Source organism: Lissotriton vulgaris, chromosome 4_1 (genome assembly GCF_964263255.1).
Source record: "Lissotriton vulgaris chromosome 4_1, aLisVul1.2, whole genome shotgun sequence".
Taxonomy (NCBI): domain Eukaryota; kingdom Metazoa; phylum Chordata; class Amphibia; order Caudata; family Salamandridae; genus Lissotriton; species Lissotriton vulgaris.
Window position 1 is genome coordinate 667,020,481 of NC_141691.1, and position 24,572 is coordinate 667,045,052.

The 24,572-nt window shown below is 42.3% G+C and overlaps 1 protein-coding gene across 1 annotated transcript in view; it reads left to right on the forward strand.

Annotated features, from left to right (window-relative positions):
- PIEZO2 (piezo type mechanosensitive ion channel component 2) overlaps window positions 1–24,572 on the forward strand; it is a 1,150,823-nt gene that overhangs the window by 722,904 nt on the left and 403,347 nt on the right. The window contains exons 10-11 of the mRNA XM_086964934.1: window positions 12,641–12,685; window positions 16,108–16,246. Of these exons, the coding sequence (XP_086821060.1) occupies window positions 12,641–12,685; window positions 16,108–16,246 (184 nt within the window). The remainder of the gene's footprint in view (window positions 1–12,640; window positions 12,686–16,107; window positions 16,247–24,572) is intronic.

Genomic DNA, 24,572 nt, shown 5'->3' on the forward strand with positions numbered 1-24,572 from the left:
AAACAAAATAAAAGTATATGGCATAGGGACAAAAACAGCATTGCGGTGCACTGTGTTGAAGTTGTAATTGCGTCACCTATGCAGATTGAATCTTGTTTTCCTACATGTAATGACCAATTCTTATGGGAGTAAAGATACTAATTTCACACTTCTGAAAGCATATTGAGACATCGTTGTATTTCATTGCCCGCACCTCCCACACGTGGGAAAGTGTGAACACCACTACATGCTACATAGACAGATCATAAAAGAAACAAGTGTGATGCACTTGTCGTGGCTTTTATCCTAGAGACATAACAATATGCATAGCTATCCATTCTCTTTATAAGGAGGTGTTCCCAAATATGGCTCATAACAATTAGCTAAAATACACAATCACTTTCCTAACATAAAACTTAAAAAAACTATTTAAACATGATTAATATTATATCAGTCAACAGTAAGCTGGCACTGACATACTGAACTCGGGGTCTTTCACTAGATGGAGGTGAGGATTTTATAAACGTGAGCTTTTAAAAGTTATTCATGTTGTTACCTCCATAAAAGTACTACTTTTAACTTTACAGCATGCTTGTACTTGTTTTATTCATTTAGTATTAAGCTTGATTTGTGATGTGTAGGTCAATGAATCTGTAATCATATAGTAAAAAGAACAGCATTTGAAAGACTGACAATTGAAAACATGATGTTAAATGTGTCTACAAAATTTATTTACTAAATATACATATTATTTTCATTTTTATTTTTCCATATATCTTTATGTTGTCCAGATTTACAATCACAACCCAGTTTTATTTTTTTAGGAAAATGGTTGTGTATTTTAGTGCGACTTACCCTCTTCCACTATTATATTGTGGGGTAATTCCATTTTTGATTTGTCACACAAAATTAGCAAGACAGCCTAGAAGGCAGCATAAGAAAAAATATGGCCTTCTTCTTCTAAAAAAAAAAAGCGATGGATGCCTACTTCATTCAGTGAACCAGCAGAATAAGTCATAGTCCCCAGGGAAATTAATGCACTCTCTTTTTGTAATTCTTAACTTGATCTAATAAAAAGATATCACAACCTCTGCATAATTACATTTTCCTAGGATGGATCTAGGGTCTTCATTAAGTATACCTTTAGGAACTCTTATGGTTGAAAGAGTATCCACTTGCACATTTTTATACAGAGCCCATTATGGTCCTTGAAGGAGGAAAGATGATCTTCGTTGTATTGATTTGTAGTGTACAAAATGTATATCTGGTTTCTAAAGCACTTATGCTGTTGTGCTACTGGTACAAGATGCAACGCCAAACAGTGTTTGCAGATAAATCGTTCACAATCAAATACAAGTATCTAGTTGCAGATGCATCAAACAAGAAGAAGACTAAGAGGAGTCACCTCATATAGCACACAAACAAGATCAGTATTCCATTCAAGGAATGTGGGCTGGAGGCAAAAGCAACTGAAGGCAATAGTAAAACCTTTTCATCTATGCTAAAAAAAACTCTATATATTATATCTATACCTCATACATCATATTTACGAAATAAAGCATCCCAACTGGAACGAGAATATCTTCCAATAGGGCTTAAGTTGGTAAAGAATCTTGATCATCTTTTGTCGTTTTGCTGGAAACACCAACAAAGATGGTTACAAAAAGTAAAATTAAGGATGTTAGCTATACAGAAATACAATAACAGTTTGGTGTGACCTAAACTCTTTATAGACACATATGGTGTTTTTTCAGACACGATTCTTAAAAGATGTGTTGATCTTGGCAATCTTGATATATGTGTAAGATTTGTGTACATTTTGTACTTTTTAAGGACTGACATCAGTGCACACATTTAATACAATTATAGGTTTCCTGGATTGGTCGTGGACTGTTATACCTGGTCCAGTGGATTGCCAACAAGGCACATTTTCTACCCTTTTTATTGTCCCTAGGGTTAAAGTCCATGTCCCACAGAAGCACAAAATACAGGGGTTTACCAATTCCTTTCCCGCCCTAAAAAGGCACTTATTTAGTTCCTGAGCAGGTTAAAGACATGCAACGTGTCTGTGAAAACTTACAATCTTAGGAGTTTGTCGGTGGTCGGAGAAATACCCCCTCCGAAACACTTCCTTACTTTTCTGTTTGAAGATTTATGCCAGCCATGTCTACAGGAGTAAATATATAGGATTCCAATGCCCCAAATCCTAGTCTCTCAATCAGAATATGGAAATATCTGCCATCAGGTTACTTTGTTAGCAGTGTATGCAAAAATGTTCGTAAATTTATTTCTTAGGGTCTGTTGCTAAATTATATTCTAAGACTCCCTAGCGCACTAAACATTTGTGCCCAGCTGGCAAAGACTTCATTCAAGTAAGTGACTAAGATTTTCAACATTATTTTGAATGAAGGGCACACATGACTTGTAATCCTGTTTAACACACTATTTAGATTATCTGCACTCCTTAATGACACAACTGAAAGGCTGGTGGTACAACAGCTCAAAATCCCAGCAAGCTCGCGCTATTTGACCTCAGATTGTAACCAGCTCTAATATAAAACTAGATGTAAAACTAAGTTGTTCCAATTCAAAAAACTAGGCATGACTTTCACTCTTGTTTTAATGCCTTACTGTAGAGCTATAGGAACTGATGTTATCAAATTCCCATGTCTGACAGCGTGTCAGTCATTGCATTATGTGCAACCCAGTGCATAACGTTTTTGGAATACATTAGTTCAGTCAAAAATTGAGAAAGGCAATAGATTAGCGAGGGACAAGTAGACCTGATCATGCCTTCAATGTTTCAAGACCTCAGGCGCCTTCTGCCAAGACTCTCCCGGCTGCTGAGTTAAACATTTTTTTAAAACTTGTCTTTAATTCAAAATTGCACATATTGTCCCACAGGATCCCAAAGCAGTGGGATTAGAATCACATGCATAACAGGTTGTTGGTGCCGGTTGTTACAGCAGCCTCAATTTTTGTCCCAGCGCTCGACTCCAGAATTACATTGCAAAGCATACATCGCTATGCCCAACAAACAGGGCAGCTCCCATAGGAGTGAATTATGCACAGAACAAAAACATAACAATGAGAACAACAAACTTGGCAGTGACAGGCAACCGGGCGATATTCCCCAAGAAATCCTTGAGCAGTGGGCAGGGACCAACTATGCATGTGGGTGAAGCTTATATTAGTGAGTCTGTGAAATCACAACTAGCATATCTGGGCGGCGGGGTGCGAGGACTCCATCGAAAAGCCAGGTCTTGAGGAAACAGCAGGAAGAGGGAAGAAACAAGCAGGAAAAGACAAAAGAGAGGGTGGAAAAACGAGCAGAAAATGCAAAACAGGGGCAGCAAGATGAGCAGAAAGGCAAAACAGAGCAGAAGAAGACAAAAAAGGGGACAGAAAAAGCAGCAGGAAAGGCAAAACAGATGTCAGAAAATGAGCAGAAGGGCAAAACTGAGGGCAGAAAAACCTGTAGAAAAGGCGAAACAGAGGGTAGAATATATATATATATATATATATATATATATATATATATATATATATATATATATATATATATATATATATATATATATACACACACACATATACTCCACCAGTGCCGGTAAGAGATCCTTCAGCTGTCGCAAGCGGTCCCAATCAGGTCTCCGGCAGACCTCAATCTTCTTTCCAATATACCTCCCATTCCAGGAAGTAAACCAGGACAGCTAGGGGTTCTTGGTTCTTGCAGAGAAAGGTTATTTAGCAAGTGAAAAAACCACTTCGCGTTTCACCATTACGGCTTGATCATGCTCGTCTGACCTTACGAATGGCCATCTTTAAATACACCCAATCACCCTTAGTGTTATTCCATGTGCAACAATTGTGAGAAGCGGCGGACATTTTGACATATGCATGATTATACTTGTAAGTGATCATTTCATTATCTCAGTCTATCTATTGTGGATATTAATCATGCATATGTCAAAATGTCCGTCGCTTCTCACAATTGTTGCACATGGAACTACACTAAGTGTGATTGGGTGTATTTAAAGATGGTCACTCGTAAGGTCAGACGAGCGTGATCAAGCCGTAATGGTGAAACGCGTAGTTGTTTTTTCACTTGCTAAATAAACTTTCTCTGCAAGAAGCTCTGGGTGTCCTGGTTTACTTCCTGGAATGGGAGGTATATTGGAAAGAAGAATATATATACACATATCCAATTCCGAAAAACGCTTGTAAGCAGATGCGCACTCAGAAGCTGGTTTTGCTGTAAATGTTTATTCTCAGGTAACGCTACGCGTTTCGACACTAATTTGTGTCTTGATCACACAATATCATATCGTGTGATCAAGACACAAGTTAGTGTCGAAACGCGTAGCGTTACCTGAGAATAAAAATTTACAGCAAAACCAGCTTCTGAGTGCGCATCTGCTTACGAGCGTTTTTGGAATTGGATTAAAATTTATCGGCATCAGGGTTCGCCGAAGAAAGCGCCACCTGTCAAGGGAGATGATCCCGGAAGGACCCTTCTTGATATGGAAAAATATATATATATATATATAATGTATGTATATGTATATATGTATATGTATATATATATGAAAATATATATATATATTTACATACACACACTCATATATGGGTTTCACTTACCTGATATATACTTACCATTTCATTGTAAAGGCAAAGTGTGGTAAAGGACTATCCGTGGTAAATGCAATGCGTGGTAAAGGCATTGCATGGTAAAGCCATTCATGTTAAAGGCATTCATTATAATATCATACAGCCATCATGAGATGATCGTAACAATATACAAGATACAAGATGGCTGACTAAACAGGAGTTGCTCCTTGTGCTACCCGATGGCAGGGATCAGTATCATTGAAAATAGCTGTTGCACCCTGGTCATCCCCCACCAGAACAAACCGAAATTGACACACAAGGATACACAAACCAGGAGGATCTGAATCCCACCATCCAATGCCCCACTCTGCCCTGCCATCACTGGTTGTGAGGGTGCCTACTGTCCCATTACCCCAGTCGTGCGGATAGAGGTGAGTGCCTCACCTGCCTCAACCAATGATCAGCTCCCAAAGACTATGGACCCCTCATATCAGAGATGGGGCGGGCAAACCCTCTGCAACATGTCAAGGCACTGCTGAGCAATCCGACCCGGGCGCTAACCAAGTCCGGCGTAGATGGGGATCAAGGGCCCCTTAGTGACCTCTAACTGAGCCGTGATTTAGTCCCTGTTTAGAGACGGCTCCGCTCCCAGTACTTGGCTCACAAGCAAAGCGATCAGCGGCTACCACTGACCTCATCTGGAGCTTTGCCGCAGCCAAGTCTACCACTCGGTCCCGTAGAAACAGGATCAATGGAAGGATCCATCTAAGCAGTGCACCTGGGGATTACCGGTGCACACAGCAAGCCCCCTGATATTCCTCCCCAGCTCCTTGCGGTGGCCTGATCAAAACCGTGCCACAATCCGGGTCTACCTCACAGCCCCCTTTGATATCAGACTCTTCACATTTGCTGTGCATAGCGCCTTGGAAATTACGTTGCTCTCTTGTAAAATGTACCCGACGAGCCTCCCGATGCTGCCAATTTTCTGGGGCTGGACCCAGCTGCACAACAATGAATGTGTCCTTGTGTAACGTAACTGGTGCTCATGTAAATCACAAAAATACCTTTGGGTTGAGTTTGCGCTATATAAAAAAACATTGGCTGGGGTTTGGGGACTCACCCTCCCCATTTTCTAGGGGGCCAGCATGACAACCTGCATAGGGGGCAGCAACGGGAGAGAAGGCATACTGAATCCATTATTGAAATGCCTGACACAATGGCTACAACTAAAAGAGTACTGAAACAGTGGATGTGGCAGCGATCTTAGAGAGGGCAATCGCCCTCCAACCAACTTAACACCTTTAAAAGCAGACACTGAAATCACCAAGATCTGCACCCATCTTGGATTGGGCAGTCTTTTTGGATTAGGCATAACATTAGAAAGAAGACTAACACTTGTAAAGCAGCAGGCATCTTAAACAGGGCACTCGCCAACCAACTAAATGCCAAGAACAGTAGCCTTCATAGATGTTCCAGCTACACACTAATATTAACCCTATTGTTAGCACACCCTCACCTCCCCATGATCCAAATAGGGAACTTCTTGGGCTCCATATCTTAAAAAACAACCATGAAGGGTCAGATTTTTTTTCTTGCTGAAACACAAATGAAGACTACTTTTTATCTACCAAGATCTACAAAGAGACAAATATGCTCGCTCCCACAGCATCCCCTACCTCAAGACTACCCAGCAACCTGAAATCCCATGCAGAAAACTTCTTCTCCATAACCTACCCCCCCGAATCTCTCAGCTAATGTCACCAAAAACCTCAAACACAAACTGATCAAGCAACACTCTGAAACACTAATAGATGATATCTACTACAGCACCTCTATAGGGCTAAATAAAACTGATTGATCTTCCACACACCTTGACTGGCGAAATGATGCACAACCCTAATAACCTCCTCAATATTTCAAAATCCACCAACATCCCATATGGCTGAAAACTGATGATCGCTAACTCTCCCACCTTCAAAGGCAAGACCATCATAACCATCCAAAGGAACGTAATTATCATGATCCAAGATTATGACCTAAGTTACTTCAACTCCATTTTCCTGACGCTAAAGAATGACTTTCACCTCAAGACCAACCACCCACTCCTGACCCAACCTCCACCTCAGGGTTTGACACAGAATAGAAAGCACTCAAGTCCCACAATTCATCCCAACTCCAGCTCCTTCACTATAACTCTCTCTGCCCACTTCTCCACCAGAAAGGAACCTGCCCACCCCACTCCTCTGGAGCACATTGCATCCCCTCACCCACCAGCAATCAGCAATCCAGCTGAGCCGACCTGGAAGAGCAGACCACCTCTTATCAATTCCCACAACTCTAATCCTAATCCAACCCGACCCACACCTACACCCCTTCCCATCCCACACCCACCCCTTGCAGAACACAGGCAAAGTGGCGCTGCCACCCAAATCTCGCAGCAGTTCCACTCTTCCCCCATTAAATTATATCCTCCGTGTCTGAAATGCCTAGGCCCATAACTGATCTAAAGCAACGACTAACCCACATGGATAACCAATTCAACATAGTAAAACAGGGCATTAACAATATCCTATTGATCCTCAAATTGTTACCAGAACTGGCCCAAAGCCCGCTGCCCTCCTCCTCCCATACTTCAAAACAACACACATGACTGGCCAGAAACCGGCCTCACAGCTGGTGCACAACCCCTATCTGCAGCCTAGCACATGGGCTGAAATGATCAACCCACAGGATGTTTCTGAAGGAAGCAACAGCCTTAGCCAAAACCTATGACCTATCTCCCACCCAATTCAACCCCACCTCCATGATACAGGTGATTACAGGAATCGGGAGGGTATCAGCCCTTCAAATACTGACAGACCTCCCACTCACCTCATCAAGGTCCCCTTTAAATCACCCCTCCGAAGCCCAACACGAGCAGTGACATTAAATGCATGCTCAGGAAGTGCAGATTGGCAACTAAACATGCAATCGACCTAGCTGAAACCATCTGTAACCATGACATTGGTATCGTATTTATCACAGAAACATGGCTAAATGACACCTCCTATCTCATCCTTGACCTACTAGTCCCTCCCAGCTTCTCCATCATCAAGCAAGACAGGGAGAAGAGCAGCGGATGGCATAGCTGTTGTCCATAAGAGCAACATCCACATGGCAGAAACATACACCTATTCCTACCCCACATTTGAACATATCAGCATGAACCTAAAAACTAGGACTATTAAAAGAATAAAATGCCACATCCCTTATCGCTCACCAAGCAATGCGCTCAGCTTTGGAGAACACCTTTCAGAAATTAAAGCACAGTGCTCACTCTCCAACAACAATAAATTATTCCTAGGAAATTTCAATCTGCACTGGAATGATGAGAAAGTTTTACTTATACAATACCTAAACAGTCTCCTTCTCAGCAAAGACCTTGCTCAGCTAGAGGCGCAACCCTGGAGGCCATCATAGCCAGCAACGAAGCAGTGAGCATTGACAACATCATTCCACTCAACTGGTCAGACCATCACATCATTCTGTTCCACCTCAACCAAATGGAACTTCCCCCTATTCACACTCCAAAACATTTTCAATTGACTCACAACATAAGTCAGATTCCCATGAATGACATAGAAGACAGAATGATAACTATTCTTTCCCCCCAACTGGCAATCTCGCAGCAGATGACTTTACATCCCACTATAAATCTACAATGTCAACCATCCTAGACCAACTATCTCCCTTGAAACTTAAAAAGCCAAGTCTTCCACAATTACTAGACAAAGCTAAAATTGCCCCAAAGAACTGTTCAACATCATTAAACAACAAGCCTCAAATCTGCTTAAACAAAACCCCCATGTCTTCAAAGAACACTGCAACAATTTTGTGTAATTCTACAATGACAAAATCTCGAAGATTGAACTATACCTATACCTACAAGCTTTAACATCCACCATAAACCCTTCACTCAATATGGAAGAAATCAATGCCCCAGTTTCCTCACTGAACTTGCATGGGGTGACCCCACACACGGATCCAGTAGGAGATAATACCAATGCAGAATCTCCCTTAGCTCACAGGACATGGAGAATATTCTACTCGTTCTCAGAGGAAGACATCTCTGAAATGATTGTGAATTCCAAGCCTTCCTCTCACCTAGCAGATCCTCTTCTCGCCTCCTTGGCAAAGAGACTCATCCACGCCATACCACCACTCTGGCCAAGATAGTCAACAGCTGTCTGAGCAATCAGTCGATACCTGATTGCCTCAAATTAGGACAAGTAACTCCTTTGCTTAAGAAACCAAGTGCTGACCCAGATGACCCCTACACCTTCAGACCCATTTCCAACCTTCCCTTCCTGGCTAAAATACTTGAGACATGTGATCTCCCCCAATTCAACCTTTACATTGTCTCCGCTTATCTTCTCGACTCACTACAATCTGATTTCAGAAAAGGATATAGCATGGAAACATCTCTACTGAACAGAACCAACGACATACACAAGGCACTAGACTCAGACAATTGATTCTTACTCATCCTTCTAGACCTATCTGCGGCCTTTGACACAGTCAGTTATAAGCTGCGTCTAGATTTTCACCCAAAAAGAATTGGAGCCGAAGGCCTTTTCCTGAAATGGTTCTCCTCCTACTTTCATAATCACTCCCAACAAATAAAAATTAACAAATCTTCCTCAGACACGATCACAATATCCAGAGGTGTCCCCAAGGCTCAGTCCTTTCTCCCATATTCTTCAATATATATACATGGAACCCTTTACCACCATTCTCAAACAATCATGTATCCTCAACCACCTCTATGCAGATGACACCCAGATTTACCTAAATATATACTCACTTGAAGACATACATAGACTAAACTCCACTTGGAAAGAAATTAAAAACTGGCTCTCAACCAACCACCTGAAATGCAACCAAGACGAGACATAAATTCTACTTCTATCCAATAATGATCAAACCTCCCTGGTCCAAGAAATGATAAATTTCATTGATACGCTGAACTGCAAACGTATGTTATCTAAATGCGTCAAATCTCTGAGGATCCCTCTTGACCAAAGCCTGAGCATAAGCCAACACATAAAGAACTGCACAAGAGTACCTTCTACAACCTAAAACACCTACACAAAATCAAGCCCTTCCTCCTCCGTCACAACCTAAAATTCACTACCCAAGTAATGGTACTGTCTAGACTGGATACAGGAATGGCACTTTCAATGGCACAGCAAAGTCTCACCTAGCCCCATTTAGAGCCATATTAAATGTAGCAGCAAGGATGGTCACTGAAGCAAAAAACACGACCACACCTCCCCCTCCCCGAAAAATCTCAGATGGCTCCGAATCGCAGCCCACTGCAGCTTCAAAATGGCTTCAAAATGGCCTGTGTCACTCACAAAGTCCTGCACACCGGGAAATCAACGTTTCTTGCCTCAAAACTAGTACAGACAGACCTATCAAGGACTCTAAGGATGCTTCTCACCCCACCAAAAAAACACAAACAAAAAGCCCTTTGACGCTCCTTTTCAGGCAAAGCCCACAAAACCCGGATTTCAATCCCAATTCATATCAGAATAAACCTCTCCTTTGTAAGCTTCAAAAGACAAGTAACGGATACTCTCCTCAACCGACACTTCAACTGTTGGATTCCAACACCTAGCTCACAACTTGGCTCTTTTCTGCATATTACTTACTTTATGTATACCCCCTCCCAACTCTATACTGTGACCTGACCTTCAAATACACTGTATCTTTCACTCTATTCTCTCCAACCTGACCTTGTCTATTCATATGTCTGTAAAATGCCTCATTCTATTGTAACCGGTCATCCAATGAGTCTGTACTTTGTAATCTATCCTATCCAACTCGACCTTGTCTAGAAGTGCTTTGATACCCCCGGGTCTTGCAAGCGCTATATAAAACTCCTTAAATAAAAAATGTAAATAAACAAATAAGAAAATTAGACGCTATGTCAATGGGACACCATCGATCCAATTTATATAGCCATATTCAAATATAAGTATATGTTTATGGCTGAAATGAGCTACTTTCGCACATTAGCTATCCACAAAATGATATTTAGCAGGCATAATTGGATTTACTAGTACATAAATATACTGATAACTATGTGCAGAAACCCACTCAAGGTGTCAAAACTGAGGGGAGTGATCAAGGTGTAGTTAAACATCTGCGTATGCGTGATTTCATGGTAATCACCCGGGAAATTAATGATTAGAGATTTGCTTTAGGAAAGGGCTGGATTAGATCCATTTCCATTGTGTGGAGGGAAGTGGGTCATCTCCCAACACCCTTTTACATGGAATTGAAATGCCACAGTGAGAAAAAACGGGTAAAAAATGTACAGTATAAAAACATACTCCGCAAAAAGAATTGCTTCTAATGATTAATATACCATAGGTGACACTCACTGGTACTCTTTTTTATCAACCTCAAAAGAATGAAAAGTAGAGGTACTCCAGAAAAGTCAACTCTCTAACCGGAAGCTGAAACTTGGATAACTTGGATCATTACTGCATGTGCTGAGATCACTGAGCAATCTTACTGACATCATCACATTACCACAACAGGTGTTATGAATCCTAAAACCTTAAAATCCTGAGGAATCCCTATTTAAGCAGGAACATTCAAGTCACGTGTTACATATCGCTGCACTAGGTGCATTAACATTCCATGTTGTTTTACCCCGCCTTTCACAATTGAATCTGGAAAATATGGCTTTAAATACACATTGAAACTCTTACTTCTACCCTGAATTGAACAGGTAACAAAATGTATGTAACTCATGAGTGCTTTGTGGACGATTCTTTAAGGTGCATTTCGGATTCCCAATGTACCCTCTGTGACATAAGAATGTATTCCAGTCAGTGATGTCTCTGAGGGTTTCTCTGTTGTTATTTTAATTTGTGGCTTGCAAGATGCTCCACAGATTGTCCTTGCATTAACGAGTTGAGTTGCTCCACTTGTCTTTCTCAAACTGTTGGCTGTGTTTCAATGTCATGGAAGAGTGGGGGTGGTAGTGGTGTGGGATAAAAAATAGCAGTAAGTAACCCTGTCTGCCGGGACCATCCGCCTGATTCATGAAGCAAAATTGCACTCGCAAAGGGCAAGATTCTCAGAATCTTGCCTTTTGCGAGTGCAATTTTGGCATTTGGGATTCACAATCCCAAATGCAAAAATCGCTAATGAGGAATTAGCAAATATGCGAGGATTAGCATTTAAAGGAATCTCTATTAGAGATTCCTTAAATGCTATTCATGACACTTGCAAAAATTGCGATTTAGCAAAATTGGGCCGCTATTTACCGAGAGGTCAGACCTCTCGGTAAATAGCAAAAACATAGAAAAATGCTTTTAAAAGCATTTTTCTAAGTTGCACGTTGCACACACACATGTCCTTTGGACATGTGTGTGCGCAACACCTGTTCAAATGTGCATTTTAGGGGTGCTACAGGGTGTCCTTTGGACACCCCTGGCACCCTTAAAATCGCTATCTGATTTGCGAGTAGCAAATTGCTACTCGCAAATAAGGGATACTCCCCATTCATTCCTATGGGCCTTTTGGCCCATAGGAATGAATGGGGAGTTATTCCTTTTTTTGCGAGTAGCAAATTGCTACTCGCAAATAGAGAACATGTAGGAATCGCTATTGATTTAGCAATTCCTACATGAATGCCGTTTTGCGTGTCCTCAATAGCGAGTCGCTATGATTCGCTATTAGGGCCACGCAAAACGGCCCGTACATGAATCAGGCAAAATATGTTTTCCAGTGTTATTCTGAATATGTTGCTTCTGTATTCAATATGCATCTGCCAGTGGCATTCAGCTAAAACAAAGAGCTCTTTGCCAAGGCACAATAGGTAACTTGCTTGTTTTGCCTGACTCGAACTTTTTAATCAGGTGACGGGTCCTGCTTCATTTACTGTTAGGATTATGAGTCGTGCTGTCGATTGGCGTCTGCATAATGATTGTTCGGTGACACATATTGCTTCTGCCTTGCTGATTATTAACCTCTCCTGCCTTGCTTTTTGCAGCTTCTGTCTATGTCAATGACGCAGGATGAATACAAGTCATCTGATGTTAGTATATGAACATATGTCTTTCAATCCTTGTTTACTGATGCATGTTGAATAATGAGATGGTTGATGTAAAGCATACTATCACCTGCATCCACTGGTGTTTCACAAACTCGCTTAAACTTTCATAAGCAAAAGTGTTATTAAGAGTATGATTATCACGAGCTTCACATTGTTACTTTATTTCTCTTTATGTATTCCCCCCCCCTTTTTATGGAGTGGTATCAGCATTTAAGGACAAACATAATTTCACTACTGTCCTCCTTGGCTCGCTCTAAATTCATTGCCTTTCATTTCTCTCATGCCTTTACAAGCAAAGAGTGTCACACAGAAGCAATCAATAATTCAGGAGTATGCCTAGAGGTTCATTGTTATGGTGCCTCATGGTGTGATAAAAAGCGATAGTTTCTGACATACTGCACTCATACTGTCATTGTTTTTTATGTCTTCCTTGTAGCACTAACATGTCCCTGGATGATTGCTTTTAAGTGCTTTGGAAAATTGCAAATCTATAATGATTAGGGCTTCCAGTTTTCAGTTTATACTGATTTTTTCAGATAAATACAGATATAACACAATCTATTTCCTGTATGTATTTATTTTAAAAGCTTAAAAATAAAGAAACTGGTGCTTGTTGTGAGGGATTCTCCTTGTCCTTCATGAATTCCATACAAACTGCTAAACACCATGAGATTTGAAAATAGGATGAGATTCAGTTATGTACAGGCATATGTTAGTGTATATGTGAATATAATTCTAGTATTTACCTAGTGGAGTAGTGTTTTGTTATATTTGCCTGCTTAACTTGCTAAAACGCGACAGACATTAAAGTAGGAGTGCACGTTTATCAGTTACGTAAATGTGGAAATATCCTTAACGACTCCATTTATTTAAAAATATATATATATATATATATATATATATGGATAAATACCAATAAATTGGCAAAAATAAATATGGATAAATGCAAATGGAAATGTTAAAATAAAATACCATAAAACCGGAAGCCCTAATATTAATACTACAATAAAATAGTGGACCAAAGACAGTCAGGGCCTGATTCACAAAGGTACATTTACACTTTTGCGTAAAATCACTATTTATTGGTATTCCCAAACTGTGATATTAATTTTACCAATAGAGATTCTACAACAGTAGGATCTCCACACTTGTGGCAGAGATTTAGCACATACAAAGATAGGCCTCTCCTAGCTTTTTATATGTGTAGTTTGCTATTAGTAAAATTAAACATGCAGCTAGTGAATACCCCAAAAAAATTAACTCACACAAAAGTGTAAGTTTACCTTTGTGAATTAGGCCCTCAGTGTAAGCGAGCATTGTTCCTGAAGGAGTGTAAATTTAGCTGAGAGCTTAGGACATGCACCGTCTAGTGCTCAAGTTTAATTTTGATCCACCATAAATCAACCAATCCACCAATTATCAGCTGTCGAACACACCTCCCCCATTTCCTAAAGTTAAGGAGCCACAAACTCAAGCTGGTTTTAGTAGGTTGGCCTGAGTAGGAAGGCAATCCTTATACAAGTGCTGTGGGTAACAAAGGAATAAACCAAATAAGTACAATTGAAAAATTAGAGAAATTGTATTGTTGCCTCACAATGGGTAAATTATCAAAATTGTGACTAGTCACAATCTGAGCCTTGTCACTAGATAAACAGTCACATAATTTCCTCCGAAGCAAGGGCTACTGCACTGATAGTGAAGGGCACATCATTTTGACAGGACACATGTGGCTGACAGCTAGACAGCAGTCTCAGGCCACACAAAAAGTAAAAGTACAGAGGACCAAAAAACACTTTCTCACAACTTAGTTAAGTAAATCAGATTCTGCACATGTATATTGCTATTGTTTTTTAACATCATGACCAAAGTCCCATACGTAGTTCAGTGAGGCCTCTTGTTATTTTCTAAAAACGACATTCCCAAAAATCAAAGCACTAATATTGCAGATTTTCCAGTTCTATAGAAGCTTATCCGCGTGCTAGAATGTATGTGAGAGTGAAATATCATGTCAGTCTGCCCTTACTGCTTATGGAATGCTCATGTGATACTTTTCCTATCCCTTATTCATTAAGTGTAAATCCTGCTACCAAGTTGGAAGCCCCTGCCACAGAGTAAGGACGTTTATAAATGCATCAAATAGAAAATAGTGGATATTCAAACATTTATTCCCGAGGGCTTGGTTTTTGACCATTATAGCCCATAAATAGTGGAAAAAGCCTTCCATGGGAATGGCTTTCACAGGAATTTGTGTGCACTGTCATGGATAAGATTAAACTGCTGAGTCTTTAAAAAAGTGGTGTCCTTTAAAGTTGCTAAACAAAAACCAAAACGCAGCCACGTTTTGTTTCATCCATCTACTACATATCCCTTTTCATAATGTTGTCGTCCTTCGACATTTACCTAGCCCTGAGTAACCTCTCCTTCACATGCTGTCATTGGACCCCAAAGAGATGGCTAGTAATAGGCTGGATGCTATTCCCTCTTTCCACAAAAAACCTGGAGTTTATTCATTGCTCCAAGAAGGTACAAGGCATGTTTATTGTTCCAACAATATACAGTCCATTCAGTGAGCGCACGAAAAAAAATCACAAAAGAAGTTTTTCAACCATTACTTGTAGCTTAGGTGATAAACAGTACCAGCTCACAGTCCAGCCTTCCATAAGAGAACACTAATATGTGTGTTCGAAATTCACAACGTAGTGGTTTATTTTCAATCCATTAGTGCTTGCTTCTTTAAAAAAACAAAAAAGTATTTCTGGGACCCATAAAACCAAAAAGTCGTCCTTTACCAATTCTTTGCAAATCATTGCTGTCTTGCATTATGCTAATCTGTTGATGAAGTTCAGTACACTTGAGTCTAACTGTTGCAGTGGCTATTCAAAATCGATGCCTGATTTTATTGAGTGTAGTTTGTACCTGTGCATGTTTTTAGAAGTATTTTTGTCTGATGGTCAAATCACACTGTCCATTGCATGAGCCGCTTTATTTGGCACGTGCAGAACTTCACTATTTTGATTGATATACGTCCTCTCATTTTTCAAGTTTGGTGAAATGTCACTTAGTAGTTTATTGCATTTTGTTATTATAGAGTATTTTAGTATGTTCTGAAAGAAAACCTGAAACTAGAAGATATGTTCACGTTGCAGTTTAACATAGGGAAAAAGTGTTTTACAAATGCATAATCTGAGTAGCTAGTTTACATTTTTGGACTATATGTTAATAGATGTCAAGACTTTTATAAGAGAAAGCCACTTTCCTTTGCTTCTGTTTTTGATTGGTATTATTTAAAATGTGATTTGCACTTCAAAAGTGAATAACTCTTCTTTCATATATATGACCAATTCATTTTCTAATCTACTAAAGTTTTTATACACAATATGCTAAATGGAATATATTTTTGATAGGTGCTAGTTGTAACGGTTAATGGGACTCCTGTGGATTACCACACCATGCATGCTAATCTTCCTTTGGAGAATGGACCAACGAAAATTGATATGTATTCAACCCCACAGTACAAATGGGAGCAGGATGATGAGACCTCAGGTACTAACACTGATCCATTTCAGGACACACTTGAAAGAATATCTCTTTGCCTTCACTAATAATTTCCTCTTTAATGTAACAACTGGATTTCATTTTATGCTGTTAATAAACAACTCAGACTTATATATATTTTAGCTGTATGATGTGCTTGTTTTGAACTTACACTTTTAAATATTTTTCCATTAATTAGTTTTCATAGTATTCCTCTTTATTTGTTTGCACCTCTTCTCTGTTATGTATTTATTTATTTATTTTAAATATCTTTATTTGCATTTTTCAAATATGGGTAAAACTGAACACATAAAAGACGGGAGCAGGTAACCATAACTGGTGCAGTGGGCTTCATCATGCATATTTGCCCATACATCCTAAATTTGTAACCCGTTCCAGTTCTGTATATCAGACAAGGATATATATGCATATTACATTCATACCTGTTATCTGATGTATACTGCGTGTGAGTTGCACACCTATGTCCATTAGGGTGGCAATATATTTGCCTTACCCTGCCCAAATAATGTCATTTATTTAAATGTCCATCTGGCATTCCTTATTTTTTTTCGTATCATGTTACCTTTTTCGGAAATACAGTTTAGTGCAAATGTGATAAAGTTATTAACCAAACAGTCAATCAAATAAAAGAAAAAAAACATTGTCAACCCGCCGCGCCTGGGTCATGTTATGCAAGGAAAGCAGACTATCTTCTCATCTATACTTTAATATGTTTATCTTCCCCTCTTATCGGTTCCCCATGGGATAAGTGATTAGGTCTGTACCCCATGGCATTCTGTGTCCCTTGAGATATCATTCCTTCATGTGTTAATGCTGTATTGATCATGGGTCCGGAGTGTGCGGTGACTGGAGATCAGTGTCCGAGCCTTGCTCTTCCACAGTCTGTGAGGAGTTATTCTCAGCCTCTCTATCTCGGTACTTCAGTTCCGCAAGTATTGCATCCCAATATTGTGCAATGGGATATTTACGCAGACAAGCTATTTCTTCCCTCTGTAATGACGTGCTTTCCACCTGGGCCCACACTATAAGCGAGTTCTTCCAGCTGCTTAGAGCGGGGGGGAACGGTGTGTTTTCATCGTTTTGTAATCAGACTCTTGCCCACTATGAGGCCTAGGTCAGTCAACCTAGTAGTGACCATATGCTTTTTTGGTCTGGGGTAAAATCGAAGTATGTATGACTCCCATGTCTGTAGTGGCAGTCTTTCAGTGTAAGTCGCGAGTGCTGTTATGATTGCCTGCCAATATGTATTGAGAAAGGGGCATGACCACAGCATATGGAGGAGGTCTGCATTTTTCTGTGGTCAGCGGGGGCATGCTGAAGTGGTCATATGAAAATACTTGTTCAGTTTGTCCGGTGAAAGGTTGGCCATATGTGTGATGTATATTTGTAGAAGGCGGAATTGAGAGTTTCTCGTTATGTATGTGGGGTTTGCTAGAATCATGTCCCACTCACTGTCTGTCCATGGATTTCTCCTGTCCTCTTCCCATTGTAAACGCAGGGCCACCATAGGTTTTGTCGTAAAAGTTAGAAGTGCCTCTGCTAACCAGTGCACTATGTGTGATCCATTACCCATCACATGTAGGTATTGTATTAGGAGATTAATCTCTGGTTCTGTGGTCATGTCTCCCCAGACGGCTGAAAGGAATCTCATGATGGAATTTTGTAACAGGAATTGGCTTGTTGCCAAGTTGTGATCCACCCTCAGATTCTCGAAAGGCATCAGATTTCCATCAGTGTATAGGTCTCCCAGTGTGTGTAACTCAGCTGCATGCCAGTGTGTGAGCTCCCCACTGGAGGTGCCCGTCCTGCCTCTAGGGGTCCCCAGAAGTGATAGTAGTGGAGCATAAGGTACCGTGTTTCTGGTAAGGTGTAAGCTTCTCCTATAGCAGCGGTGAGCTAGAGCAAGATAGGCCTGTGGAGGACATGAGGGTCGTTTGGACGGATGAAACAAATGGTATATCTGGGATTGAGACCACGGTGGGTGCACAGTAGCTATATCATCAGGACCAAATCCAGCAAGCCATTTTGTCACCCATTGATATTGTGCTGCCAGGTAGTATAATTCCATGTTGGGCACTGCTAGACCCCCCTGGCAGGTAGGTGCGCGTAGTTTCCACAGCGCTTTTCTGGGGCGACCCAAGTTCCAAATGAGACCTTGGATCAGCTGCTCAAGCTCTCAAAATATTCTGGCTGGGACATAGATCGGGAGATTGGAGAAATAGTATAGTAATTTGAGTAACACTACCATCTTGGTCAGGGCAATTCTGACCATCATATTTAGAAGAAATGTCTTACAGAACTTAATCTGTGCCCTGATGGTGGACAAGGCCCTAGTCAGGTTTCCCTCCAGGATATCAGATGGATCCCGGTATATGAAGATGCCCAGGTATCGGAAAGTAGAGGGGAAAGTTATTTCTATGCAGATTTGGATCAGTGGTCTCTTCCCGGAAGGGATACCGGCATGACTTCGTCCAGCTTATCCTAAGACCCGAAACCTTCTCGAAATTCTTAAGAGTATCTGCTATAGGGGCAGGTATGTTATGTACATCTCTCAAGTATAATAGCAGGTTGTCTGCCTAAGGAGATACAGTATGTAAGCCATCTACCAGCCAAATACCCCAGTCTACACCTTCACTATGAAGCTGCGCTGCCAACGGTTCCATAGCTAGGGAAAAGAGAAGCGGTGATAGGGGGCAACCCTGTCTAGTGCCTCCGTTGATATTTATGCTTTCAGACAGCAACCGACCTGTCTGAACTCTGACGGATGGTTTCATATAGAGTAGTCTGACCCTGTGAAGGAATGTGCCCCCTAGCCCGTACTTACTCAGCACTTCAAATAGATAAGGTCATTCCAGTGAATCAAAGGCGTTTTCCAGGTCTAACAGCATGGAGCCTGAACGAGGCCAGGCATCTGTTGCATATTGTTGCACCCTGAAGAATCTGCGGATGTGAAGCGCAGTGCTTCTAGTAGGGACAAACCCATTTTCGTCCGTATGCACCAAGGTCCGTACCATTGGAGCCAGCCTCATGGCTATTATGGACGCTAGAATCTTGTAATCTTTATTAAATAGCACCAATGATCTGTACGACCCTAACCTTGCAGGGTATCACCAGGCTTTGGAAGGGAAATCAGTAGTACCTCAGTCTGTGTAGCAGAGAGAATGGAGTCTGTTAGTGAGGCATCATAAGTTTTCTTGAGCTGAGGCACCATAGGACTCTGCATAAACCATATAAAATTCTGCCAGTAGACCATCCAGACCGGGGGTTTTACCAGTTGCTAGTGCATGTATACTTGCTCTGATTTCATCTAGGAAAATGGGGTCATCTACTTTGAGTCTTTATTTGGGTCAGATCTGTGGTGGACTAAAATATGTCAGGTACTTTAAATATCTTCGTAGTCAAGGTAGAGGACTTATAGAGCGCTGTGTAGTGTGGCGTAAACTCTCAGGGTATGTCCCATTGTGAATATAGTGGGCTGTCTTGCATGGAATGGAGAGAAGAGACTGGCAAGGTTGTGTCTTCTTGTCGGATCAGCCATACTTGGAGTCTACCAGCTTTTTCACCTGAGTGATGTGTGCATGCATAATGCGCTGCATAGTTAATTCTTTCTAGTAATCGGGCATGTTCCTTCCTACTGTCAGCTAGTCGTTTGTTCAAGCCCTCTACTGCCCCTCTCTCGTGGGATGCTAGTGCCCCTCCAGGGTAGTGAGCTCCACCTCCAATCGTTTGCACATACCAGCCTGTGTACCAATGCAGTGGCCCCTGATGATTGTTTTGAAAGTATCCCATTCTATCAAAGGTGATGAGGCGGAGTCTGAATTAACCTCAAAATATTGCTCCATAGCCTCTCCTATCGACTCCGGGAATGCCGCATTCATTAATGCATCCGGGTCTAGGTGCCATCTTGGAATCGGCAGTGTGTCAGTGTTCCAATCTAATTGTAGTGTGTGGGATTATGGTCTGAATGGGTTCTCCCAAGATATTGGGGTTCTGTAATGACTGGCTGGAGGTCATCCTACACCAATATTCAATCAAGTCGGACGTGTAGCCCATGTGCCACGGAAAAGAATTAATACACCGTGCCTTGTGGGTTCCTGTGCCTCCATGCATCTATTTGGTGCCACTGTAAGGCCCAGCTGTTTAATGCCCTCATGGCAGCTGCTGTGGGAGTTCTGGGAATGAGAGGAAAAGAGCCATTTAGGGTCACATCTAAAACACTGTTATTGTCACACCCAGAATCATTAGAACCCCATGCTAGTTAGCTAACTTGTTTGACAGGGTCTAGAAATAGTGTCTGTTCAGTATTTATGCAATTATAAAGGGTTGGCCATCTAATCTGCCACTTACGATAACTATCTACCCTCTGTGTCAGTCAGTGATTCTTCTATACGAAATGAGGTGCCTGGCCGGACCCAAATCAATGCACCCCCGGTGTTCGCCGAGTAGTTCGTGGCTTGCAATTGCCCTCTCCATCTTCTTTGTAAATTCTTTACTTCGGACCCTGCCAGGTGCGTCTCCTAGAGAAGGGCAATTTGAATGTGGTGTCTTTTAAGGTAAAAATAGATTAGGTATCTATGGGAGGGGCTATGTATGCCTCTCACATTTCATGTGCATATTTTAATTGCCGCCATAATTCTAATACATGGGTGAATGTGTGGCCTGCAAAAGGCCCTGCTATTGAGAGGGGTGTAAGCCACAGATAGAAACTGCTGCTGACCAGTTATATATCTATTTAGCCATGCGTGTTGACCCAGTGTGCGACAGATGGTATAACTGTACCAAACTAAAGCATACAATGCCAAAAGCCCAAGAATGCAACTAGCAGTCATCCAAACAATAGAAAAAACAAACAACATTTTGTCTGTGACAAGGGGGGTTGCCGTGCAGGTGACACACGGCTATAATGCAAAGAGCTTAGGTACATAGTATCCCTTTTCCTTATAGGGAGTGCATATACCGGGCCACATGTTACTAAGTATGGGCCTGTGCCGTAGGGGAATGCATTTGTTAATATAGGTCTTTGTTGCCTGTAGCCCCATCTCCCCCACACCCACTACTAGTAATCTGTAGAGTGGCATATGTACAATATTGAGGAGCATTATTATATGACAATTGCAATTGAGTCTATTTGTAGATGCGTGGAACACAACATATCGTGGTCAACGTGTTAACCAAGTTACATGCTGAAGAAAACTTGATCATGTCATCCACATTCTGTGGAGTAACCTCCGGGAGGATTTCTGAGTCTTGTGAGTTGACGGTCTCGCAGCGACGGCTCGTGGAGGGAGTTACGGTGGGGCAGGAGGGTGGGGAGGGGGAGGGGCAGGGTGGAGGTTGCTAAAAACCGGCACATGGATAATTGCAGGTAAGTTAACAATTTAATTAATAAAACGAATTTCGTAGCTCGCACTCCATTGCATTTTGCGATGCAAGGCGCACTACGAAATTCGTTTTATTAATTAAATTGTTTACTTACCTGCAATTATCCATATGCCGGTTTTTAGCAACCTCCACCCTGCCCCTCCCCCTCCCCACCCTCCTGCCCCACCGTAACTCCCTCCACGAGCCGTCGCTGCGGTCTCGTCTGATAGTTCCCCCTTGCTATCTCTCTCATACAGGCTAGCTTCGGATGATACCTCGCCTTGTGTCCCTCTGATTTTCGCTGCCTCTCGGAGAGCGCTACTCTGGTCCTGTTTCTTCTGTTCTATGTTGGGTCCATAGCTTTGTGACATTCAGGCTTTGATGCGTTTCTCCTCTCTCCTGCGTTTTCCGGGGTGATGGCTGGAATTCTTCTCCTTCGGTCCCGTCAACGTTGAAGTACCTACCGTGGATTCCCAAATGTCCATCCATTCGCTTGCCGCTCCACGGTATTGAAGAAGTGTGATTTGCCTTGTGCTACCACTCGCAGACGAGCTGGGAACAGCAAGGAGTATTTGAGGTCTTGTTGCCGGAGCCGACGTTTCACTTCCATGAAGGAGTATCTTTGCCTCTGCTTATTGCCGTGAAATCACGGAACAACATGACTGTGTTATTTCCCACTTGCACTCTCTGTAGCTTTTTAGTTTCCTGAAGGATTACATCCCTGTCCCTGTAATTCAGCACATGGATCAAAAGTGGTCTAGAGTTGGCTCCCGGTAATGGAGGCTTGGTTGGGACTCTGTGTGCCCGTTTGACGACAAAGTGGGGAGAGAGTGTATCCACCAGCATCAGGTCGCGGAGCCAGGACTTTATGTATGTCACCGCGTCCCGTCCTTCCTCACCTTCCGGAAGACCCACCACGCGCACATTCTTGCACCTCGACCACCCTTCAGCGTCTTCAGCGCAGCTTCCCTGGAGATGAACTCGGGTCTCAAAGTCTTTGATACGTTTCTCCGCAACCGTTGTTTTTGGTAGGATCACCGCCAACATGGCTTCCATCGCTGATGTTCTGTCTGCAAGTTTGCAGTAGTCTACATGCAGGAGGTTCAGGTCAATTGCCACCTTATCAATCTTTCCTTCGAGAGAGGTACTGGTTTGATCCATATTTGTGTGTAGCTTCCCTACTGTTGTCAGACAGCGTCCAATTTGGCGGACATTTATTCAGTTGGGCCCACACCAGCCATCTTGCCGATTGCGCCAGTCAATAGGGCTGAGTGGGAGGACCCACAGTGCCTGTCCGTGGCTATCCCCTGTGTGACACATGGGCACCACAGAGCGTGTGGAAGGAGCCTTGGGCTATGCTGGTGCTGTGGTGGCAGGGGGAGGCTGCTACTGAGACTCGCTGACCAAGCAGGCGTTATGTTGCGTCCTGTGTCAAGGTAGAAAGGGAATTCAGTTGCGATCTGACCATGGTTGTTAGGCCCCAGGTCTCACAGGTTTGCTTCTCTTTTGCAACAGCAGGTTTGCGTACAGCATAGGGCTCACCAATGAGTGCAAATGAGAAAACACGTGTTGTCCCACTAGGATCAGGAGTCGAAGTGTTAGAGGCCACAGCCCAGCACATATGGCACTGCAGCGGGCCTCGGCGATGCGCACTTTCTCTCTGCTCTGGGCATATGGATAATGTTTGCAATTCCGCCCAACTCCACCCGGTGGCTGAGAAACTCTTGCCTGTTATGAGGTGCCTCCAGTGTGTTCACACCTGTGTCTCCGAGATTCCCATGTGTGGCCGCGATCCCTGTCAGTCAATCGGGGCTTCAGGTTTGCTCCGTCAGCGCTGTGTGTGTGCTTCGACTTTGCATTCTGCCTCGCTTCTGAGATTCCAATGGCCGTATGCGTGCACTCGCTAAAAGTTACACTGCCCCCTAGCTTTGCTGATACGAGTAATGGCAAGGAGGGAATTACTGTGATGGCACGTCAGCGGATGCAGCTCTTTGGGGCCTGTTGGGTGTGGCTCATCCCTGGTGTTGCCCTAGATTTACAGCCGGGCTGCTCGCACTTCCGCTTGGGCCCTTCCGTTGGTGGGTGGCTGCGGCCGCGGCCCACAGCAGCCCTGGACTCCAGGAGTTGCACTGCACACTCAGGGTCCTGCCAGGGTCCGTTAAAGTCAGTTGGTGTCCCCGGCAATGCGTGGTGTCGAATATGTATTGGCGGATGGCGGGGAGTCAGGGATGGAGCTCTAGCAGAGCACGTCCAACACCATCGTCTACAATATCAGCTGTAAAGTTTGTGGAGAGCTAGTCCCTGTTAGACCCTGCTTTAAAGAAAAATTAATATCATCATCTCCTACAGCTTCTACGATCTTTGTAGGTTCAAATATGATTCTATGACTTTCACGAACTATCCCTCATAAATCAAGAAGTAAACGAACAACATTTCACACAACAAGGTGACATGTGAATTTGTAAGTATTAATATGCCACATGTGTGAGAAAAAAACACAGTCTATTAAAAGGTTCTAATCGGTTTCACCATCATTAAAAACAGACTGAGAATGATAGCAGCACAGCTAAAGTAGGCCCAGGGCCCGTATTGTTCATTATTTCCCAATTGAACACTAAAGATGGGCAGTATTTTGAGGTGATTCTGCTGCCTTAGCATACTTTAAGAAGATAAAGGCATGTCGGAGAATACATCAACTCCCGTATAATCTCTTGATTTAAGCAAAAACAGAATCTTGCTCAGATAGGTCTAATATTGCACAAACAATTACAGGAAATAGGCAGATATCACCAATGCAGTCCGTTTCTTGCCTGAATTTCGTCATTTCTTGCAGAATTCTGACATTTCTGAGGTGTAAGACTCAGCACAGCTTTCTGATATATACAGATGAGAAATGTGCGGTTTGGTCCGGGTGTCACCACAGGAAAAGATATACATAAATATATTTACGACA